Source organism: Eptatretus burgeri, chromosome 8 (genome assembly GCF_056783735.1).
Source record: "Eptatretus burgeri isolate ZD-2024b chromosome 8, Ebu_testis_v1, whole genome shotgun sequence".
Classification (NCBI taxonomy): domain Eukaryota; kingdom Metazoa; phylum Chordata; class Myxini; order Myxiniformes; family Myxinidae; genus Eptatretus; species Eptatretus burgeri.
In genome coordinates, this window is record NC_140968.1 from 64,872,383 (window position 1) to 64,881,432 (window position 9,050).

Here is a 9,050-nt window from a genome sequence, read left to right on the forward strand (position 1 = left end):
TGAATGAGATCAGGATCCAGATACAAGAATGTTTTAATTTTTGAAGTGGTTCTTCACCGTGGATAGATGGGGCCAAAAACGATATTATCGTCTCATATCTCAAAAAGTTGTGGAGGAGTTATGACAAAACAAGGTGGATGAGTATGTTCGGTGACATGAACAAGCTGATTAAGTTTTGGTTGAGGTCTGGATGCAGATACAGCCTATCAGTGGGATACAAAACCTAAACTGTTCAGCCGAGCGAAGGTATGCACTCCATCAAATGCCACTTTAATTGTTATACCCCCTGTTCTTCCTGGTTTCACTCTCAGTTGTTGTTTCTCCTATTTGCAAGTCCCAACACAAATAGTAAGCTATTTTGCAAAGTTATTGGTTCTTCCTCCAGGTTTTTCACTTCCAACTGTTTCTATTATTGTGTAATACTAGATATTAATTCCTGCACAAAGTAGCCATCTGCGCTGGGAGCACGAGACGAAAAGCACAAGAATAAAATCTCCCGTAAAATAATACAAGATGTTTATTTTACAGGGTTTATCTTTCATCAGAACAAAATGCTCTTTGGCTCTGATGAAGGGTGAAGGCGAGAATCTTCTTCTTCTTGCATTTGGCAACTGAGCTGCCAGGGCAGCTATCGTTTCTTGGAAGCACGACTGTGTCGCTCATACAGTGCCCCTCGACCAGTACAGACTGGTACTCATTTTGCCAGCCTCGGAAGGATGACAGGCTGAATCAACCCCCTGGTGTATTAATTCAGCGGCCAACGAGGCTTGAATTGAGGACGCGAGAATCCCAAGCCACCACCCTAACCCCAAGCGAACACCAGGCTTAAGGCGAGAATATCAGCATCTTGTGATATTTTATGGAAGATAACTAAGAATTATATTTTTCGTTTTCTCATTGTTCTTGCCCCTGAGTTCAAGTTCAAGCCCCATTGGCTGCTGAACAAATACACCAAAGGGTTGACTCACCTGTCATCCTTCCGAGGTCAGCAAAATGAGTACCAACGTGCACTGGTAGAGGGGCACTGCATCAGCGACACAGTCGTATTTCCAAGAAATGATAGCCACCCCAGCAGCTCAGCTGCCATACACAAGAAGAAGAAGATTTTTCTCTTTTCCATGTTTGCATTCTTTCTGGAGGTTTTTTTTCATTGTGTTCCAGATGCTCTTGAAAGCAGTTATCGATTCTCCTTTTATTAACCTCCGCCATCGAAGATCGGAGGTTACTGTTTTCACCCCTTTCTGTTTGTTTGTTTGTTTGTGAACAGAATTACGGAAAAACTCCTCGACCGATTTTGACGAAACTTGGTGGGGGGGGGGGGTAGGTATGGTCCAAGGATCATGCCATTAGATTTTGGACTTTGTCCCCCCACCCCACCCCAAAAAAAATTGTTAGAGAAATTTTTTTTTTGTTATTTGCATATCTTCATGTTTTAAATGATTTCCAACCCCCCCCCCCCCAAAAAAAAAAAATTGTTAGAGAAAATTTTTTTGTTTTTTGCATTTCTTCATGTTTTAAGTGATTTCCAACCCCCCCCCCCCCTCCCCAAAAAAAAAATGTTCGAGAAAAGGACTATAACTCTATGAGCACTGCTGACATCATATTTAATGAATGAGATATAAGGTTCACTTGAGTGACCCAGCAGTATTGGCGGCGGAGGTTTTGCACTCTCCCGACTGCTCCCCCTCTCGTCTCAATATGTGATGTTTAAAATGTCAAATTTTGTCATTTTGTGGAAACGTTTTCATCATTTGAGATTCAATTTAATGGTTGCAACTCATCATCAGATCCACAATTAGTACCTGGATAATGTTTCAACAGTCAAACATTTGTTTGAGTCATGATAACGTCAATACAGACATTCTTCTAAACTCGTGCGGATGTTCAAATAGGTCACAAGTATTTACTCTTCCTGTTTGCTTCTCATGGTCCCAATTCTTCCCCCCATCTTGTGGGATTGGACAGGGAACCTGCTTTTTTTTTGGAGCAGACTTTCATGCCCTGGCTGGCCAGTACAGATCTGATGCTCAATTGAAGGTGGCAGGAAATTAAAATCTGTTCAAGATTTGGGCAATAACTCGTATACTCTTCATGAAAAATATTGCGAGAACTTTCACACCCACCAATGACCAGTGCCTTGCAAAGTATCCTCTGGTATTACATCCCTCCGATGGTTGGTGCACATAATGGTGCATCACCATCCAAGCTAAATTCTGAGGATGACAGTGTTACAACTACATCGAGATTCAAACCCAAACGATGCAGATGAACAATGTCACCTATCTCTTCACCCTCTTTGCTAGCCTGGTCGCCCAATCAAATACATCTCAAACGAGAAACAACGACATAAGCTAATGTTGTATGAAGCATTCAGATTAACTGGTAGTGCCTCTTCTGAAACATAACTTGAGTTGTAACTTTGTTACAAGTAACACAGAGTTTAAAATTATTAACACCACGAGGAAAATATCGATCGGAAGAAGTATATTGTGTCGATTTGCACAGCCTGTATTAAGATTGATATCTTTGATGGTGGCACAATTACCCAATCAGATAGTGAGAAACTCGATTGCATGCATCGTTAATGGGTATACAAACTAAATTGTTTGGCTGCTTGCAGGATTATTTGGATCTAACATAATTCACACCTCATACGAAAAATATTTTGAACAAAACGAGCACGAAGAGAGACGATTCGTTTTTTTTCAGCCTCAAACTAACTATTTTTTTTAAGGTTACTTGATCCGAGAGAATATTTTTGTGATAAATTTTCATAGAAAGATAGCATTTCAAGTGATCTAAAAATATAACTGAACCACCAAAAATCATCTGATAAGCATCATCTTGCATCAAGTTTCCTTGTTGGAACAAAGTCATTGCTTTCCTCAAGGTTTGCAATGTATCTTTCAAAAGTTTTTGAAACGAAAAGGTAAAGAAAGAAAATTTTGTTCATAAATCAAGGTTTGTATTTTGTCAGCAATGAACAAGTCCATTGTCTTGAGCAGATAAACAATTAAATTGCTTCTAATTGATGATTCCAAGTCAGCACGGTGACTCGAGGAGAAGAATTTTATTCCAAAAGATTCTAACGTTTGTGAACCAAGTGAGGATGCGCCGGATCTGTGCTGTTCACATTCCATATGTAATTGCATTAGCAAGAAGCTGCAGGAGAATAGAACAAGGAATCGCTCAGATGTTATAAACACTGTGGGAAATTGTTTGATGACGACATATGCATTGAAGTCACAGCATTAACAATCGAGATAATTTGGAGCAGAAATCCAATGTAGTGAGTGACACGTGTGTCGGGCTTTCCTGCTCCGCTCTGAACTGCTTCCCTTTAAGTGAACAACCACCTCTTTCAGCTTTTTTCATGATATCTGCAAGCTAACCACTCCGGACACAAACTTTGTAAAGTTATTTGATCTTCATTCAGGTTTTTCCCTGAAAACAGTTTCTCTGATTGTTCTCTCTAAATCTGTCGAGAGGTCTTTCCAGTGTTTGTTCCACATTGTTTTCCAGAAGCTTGTGAAATTGGTTTGTGATTTTCAGCTTATATCAATCTGACATGTTTAACACAATGAGTGTGATGGATTTCTAGAAATATTTTTTTCTATTGCTTTCAATTTAATGGTTGAAACTCATAACACATCATCTGATCAACAATAAACCTGCATCTTCATCTGTTCTTAATCATTATGAAGTCGATATTGAGTTGTTGTTTTTCGGACCCACTGTTGTGGTTAACGTTGTTTCGCTTTAACTATCTTGATCAATTTGGCAACAAAGCTTTACTATGTCACAATATTCTACTTTGAATTCGCGACATTGCGACATCCGATTTTGAGTCGTACGCCAAGTAAACTACTTTGAGTTGCAATGTAAACAGTTTCTCTTTGCAGTTTAGCTCTTTCTTCCTCAATTCTCACTCTCGCAACAGTGTACACATACAGCTTCACCTTCAGTGTCATCCATGGATGAAGAGGCAGATGAACATGGACGAACCCTTCATCCCCATAGCTCCACCACTAAAAACACACTTCACCACGATCTCTGCGAGTATACATGTTATTTATACTTTATGTTAAAATAAAGTTTAAATATAGACACGTACCTTAACTTATATTGTGTTTTGTTGGAGAAATTATTCCCGAGTTAAGTCCAAATGAATGTATCTCGCCTTTCTACACGGGTTCCAAGAGCAAAAAATGGATTTTCTTTCAGTCGTTTCACATTAAGTCACGATTTCCAGTAACACAACATCGACGTTAACCCGAGCTGAACTACACTTCATTAATGACTCCAATTATTCCCACCTGGTTTTTTTTTCTTCATTTGGTTCGTAAAAGGAAAAATTAATTAGGAATTAACCACAAAAACAACCACCAAAAACCATCCACCAGAAATAGACTTGCAGTACGTTCATAGAAAGTAAATTATTTTGCTTTTTCATTGTTTTGAAACTTTATCTTTCAAAGGTTCAGGCAAAGAAATAAAATATGTTTCATTGATCAAGGTTTGTGTGGTGACAATGAAGATGTGAATTTTCTTCAACAGATGCACAATTAAGATACCTCGAAACAGATGAATGTGAATTACGATAATCAGACCAGGAGTTGATTTTTATTCCGAAAGATTCGAACATTTGTGAATCGCACAAGGCTGCGGCGGATCTCTGCTGTTCGCATTCCATAGATAATTGGATTGGCGAGAGGCTGCAGTAAATAGAACATGGAATCGCTCAGATGTACAAACGACTGTGGGAAATTGCTCCCAGTCGACATACGCATGGAGATCAAAGCAAAAACAATCGAGAAAATAAAGAATGAAAGTACCAAACAGTGAGTGATACATGTGTGCAGGGCTTTCTTGCTCCCCACAGCACGTGATCCAGAACACAGACATTCATACAAGATGAGGGTGTACGTGACAATGACGACTATTATTAGAACGACATTTGTCAGAAAAGTATATACAATTCCATATAAACTGTTAATGGTGAAATCTTCACATGAAAGTTTAGCGACAGCCATGTGAACACAACCCACCTTGTGAATCTCTGGATATTTGCAAATTGTTCGTCCAATCAATAACACAAGGAAAATACCAGCAAGTACAAACGACCAGCAAACGGTGGAAAAGATCACTTTGTGAGCTCTGCTGTTGGTGAGCAGGACATTGTACCGAAGAGGGTGAGAGACTGCCAGGTAGCGGTCTATGGCCATTATGCTCAGTGTGTAAGATTGCATTGATCCGTATAATTGAACAAAGAAGAGTTGAATAAAACAGGCATGTTTTGTAATTATGGTATTTACATGTATGCTGTACATCAGTCGAGGCAACACTGTTGTACAACCAACAATATCCATGATCAACAAATGTGCGAGGAAGATGTAGACAGGTTTGTGAAGCTGTTTTTCACAGAGAATGATCATGATGAGAATGAGGTTAAGTGCGATAGTGATGACGTAGATGAGGAATACACCACCAAAAGCCCATGGCCTGATCCTTGCAGGCTCGTTGAAGATCGATGCGAGGATGAACACGTTGGGTGGCAATGATTGGTTTCCTTCAAACATTTTGTCCTCCATCAATCCTGCACCCCGTGATAAAATGGCCGATTGCACCAACGATCACATCATGAAACATGTTTCAGCTTACACTTTACAAATATTTACAAAATATTTACATTTCTGGACTTTAAATTTCCTATTAAATGTTTTCTTCTTCAACCAAAGTTTTTCTGAACATCCAAATAATTTATTTTCATCACGATGATTATTAATGTCAATAACAAAATAAACTATTGACTTCAATAGATGACATTGTCCTTACCTCGAATGTTATTCGATCATGCTGTTTATGAACGTTAATATATAGATTGTGGAAGAGAGTTTATAATTCACCACCAACATTAGATATCACCAGGGAGGGTCGTTGTGAAGACACGTATTCCCTTTGGTGATTTTCAAACTGTCAACCATCAGGGACATGAACAATGTCCCAAGGTGCAGTGAATGAAGGAAACTTTCAATATTTTTGAAAATTCGACAATTGTGAAAGATATTTGCTTTCATCTTTATTAAATTTTACAATTGGTTAAACTCTGTCTTTCTCCATAAATTTTTGTGGTTCTTTATTCAAATGAGGTTCAAAGTACGTCATATAAATACTGTTGTTCTCTTTAATTATTACATCAATCTCATTGGAAAGTGTTTTGTAAATGTTGACCATCAACTCCCTTCTGAGGAAACTCCCAAAATCCAGAATCACTGCTCACCTCTCCTCATCACCTCTGCCAGCGAAGGTGAAGGAGATTATGTTTTCACCCCTTTCTGTTTGTTTGTTACTTGCAAAATCGAAGATTTTTCAAATATATTGGTTGGTCGATTTTGTTATTCTTTCTGTTTTTCTGTGTGTCTGTTTGTTTGTCTATCTGTTTGTCTGTCTTTATTTGTTTGTTTGTCTGTTTGTTTGTCTATCTGTTTGTCTGTCTGTCTTTGTTTGTCTGTCTGTCTGTCTGTCTGTCTGTCTGTTTGTCTGTTTATCTGTTTGTTTGTCTGTCTGTTTGTCTCCCACAAGTCACAATTTTAAACCGATCTTCAAGAAACTTCACCACATGGAAGAGTTTTTCATAAGGAATAAGCTTGTTGTTTGGTGAGGTCAAAAGGTCAACATAGACCAAACGTCAACAACTTTGGTGAGCTTTCTAAAATCCTCAATTTTCATCCGACTGACTTGAAATTTGAAGAGGATTTATATTTCAGGTCACTGAATTCAACCAACTAATTATTTTTAAGGTCAACATGGACCAAAAGGTCAACATACACCCAAGGTAAACAACTTTGGTGAGATTTCTAAAATCCTCAATTTTAAACTGATTGACTTGAAATTTGAAGATAATTTATATTTCAGGTCAATGACTTCAACCAGCCAATTATTTTACCAGTCCACATTCGCCAAAAGGTCAACATAGGCCGATTTTCTAAAATTGTCAATTTTCATCCGATTCACTTGAAATTTGAAGAGAAGTTGCATATTTGGACATTGAATTCTACCACCAATTATTTTTGAGGTCAAATTTGTTTTATGGATTTTGCAAGTGTTGTGCTCTGCAGGACGTCTTCTTCTGGTTTGTCCGTTTGTTTATTTATTTTGTTTGTTTGTTTGTTTGTTTGTGTGCAAGATATCTCAAAAATTGTGAACAGATCCAGGTGAAATTTTGTGGACAAGTTGGGTGTGTGACAAGGACTGACTGATTAGATTTTGGTGAAGATCCGGATCCGGATCCAACTGCAAGAATTTTTAAAGTGATTCTTCACTATTAAGAGATCAGGCCAAAAATTTTGTATAGCACGATATCTCAAAAAGTGGTGGACGGATTCGTATGAAATTTAGTGGACACGTTGAGTGCATGACAAGAAAGAAGCGATTCAAATTTGGTGATGATCTGGATCTCGATACGACATTGATTTCATTTGTCAACTGATTATTCACCATTGAAAGATCGGGCTAAACTAATATAGAGCATGATATCTCAAAAAGTTGTGGACGGATTCAGACGATACTTGGTGTACAGTTTGTGTGTGTGTCGCTCGGCCGAATTGATTCGATTTTGGTGAAGATCCGAATCCGGATCTGGATACGAAAATTATTTAATTTTCAAAGTGATTCTTCGCCATTGAGGGAAAGGGCCAAAAACAATATAGTCCTGCATAGCTTGATATTTGAAAATGAATTGGGCCAGATATGTTATCATGGATTAGGCATTATGTGGCAGAGGTGTGCACTCTTCCAAATGCCCTTCTAGTTTGTTCATTTTTGTCCCAACCTGTGGAACCAACTTCCCCATTCTCTTCAGCCTCAATCTTCTCTCCAACTCTTCAAGACATCTGTTCACCACCATCTCAAATCACCGCCCATCCAAAATAATGATCTTTTCTAACGCCTTTCAGCCTCCACCCACAAGTCCTCCTCTTCCCATATTTATACTTTTCCTTCCTGAGAGAATGCTTCTGTATCCAACTTGTCCACTCCATGTGTCCTCCCCTACCTCTCGTTCCTCCACACACTCATTGCTTTGTGCAAGTCTCCCTTTATTTTGCCCTTTATCTCAACCGTTAGTATCTTCCCCCTCTCTGCTTGCTGTTCCCTTTGTCCTGTTGCTCATCCATGAGGGTTGACTGTATACAAAAAAATCCACTCAATGGACAGAACAGAGATGTGTTTCTTTGATGAGCCATAATAAGCGTGAAAATAATCTGTAGCTAACCTTTTCATCTGCTTGGTGACAGCATTTGATTTTGGTATATTTGCACTGTGAAATCTCCTTCTGGGGCTGCATTAATGACGATAACCTCAAGGCTTTCATGGTGGTTGGATCATCTTTATTGTAACTCCCGAATACTAAAAATGGTAAGACCTCATGATAGTGATTGGTGTGGTGGCAGAAAATCTGTCAACGTGCAGATGGCACTTGTTTTCATGTCGTGCAGCAATGGCCATGATGGGGCTCAAATTGATGTCCTCACCAATCACAGTTATGGGTGTGCCATTAACCTGTATAAAAAAGCTGTAAGGTTTCAAAGTCACCAAGTGGATGGAACAGCGATGTGATGTCCTGACGAGCTTTATAAGGGTGAAACGAATTATTCACTTTGCTTTTCATCTGCTTGGTGACAGCATTTGAGTTTGGCATCTTTGCAATGTGTGAGGCCCTCCTGCAGCCGCAGTCATTGCATCATCAGGATGATATTGTCACAGTCTTCTTCGAGGCTGGAGAACAGCAGAACCTTCTTCATTGTAACTCCCAACTGCAAAAAAGGGTGATGCCTCCTGATGGTGATTCGTGGGGTGGAAGACAACCTGTACATGTGGGAGATGGCACTTCTTGTTTCCAGATCGTGCAGCAATAGCTGTGATGGGCCTTGAATTTGCGTCCTCATCAATTACAGTTCGGAGTGTATCATTAAGCTGTCTATAAAAGCAATGTATTGTTACATAGAAGGGGGTGGGGCGGGGGTGCATCGCTAGACCATGGTAATTTCGCT

At 39.1% G+C, this 9,050-nt stretch overlaps 1 protein-coding gene across 1 annotated transcript; it reads right to left on the reverse strand.

Moving 5' to 3' along the window:
- Window positions 1–4,604: 4,604 nt before the first annotated feature.
- Window positions 4,605–5,591, reverse strand: LOC147021897 (olfactory receptor 52N2-like). Its single transcript, XM_085890465.1, has one exon. The coding sequence runs from the start codon at window positions 5,589–5,591 to the stop codon at window positions 4,605–4,607; it is 987 nt and encodes a 328-aa protein (XP_085746591.1).
- Between the last annotated feature and the right edge of the window lie 3,459 nt (window positions 5,592–9,050).

Coding starts and splice junctions, on each gene's coding strand:
- LOC147021897 (XM_085890465.1), bottom strand. CDS start 5,591: ATGGAGGACAAAATGTTTGAAGGAAACCAATCATTGCCACCCAACGTG.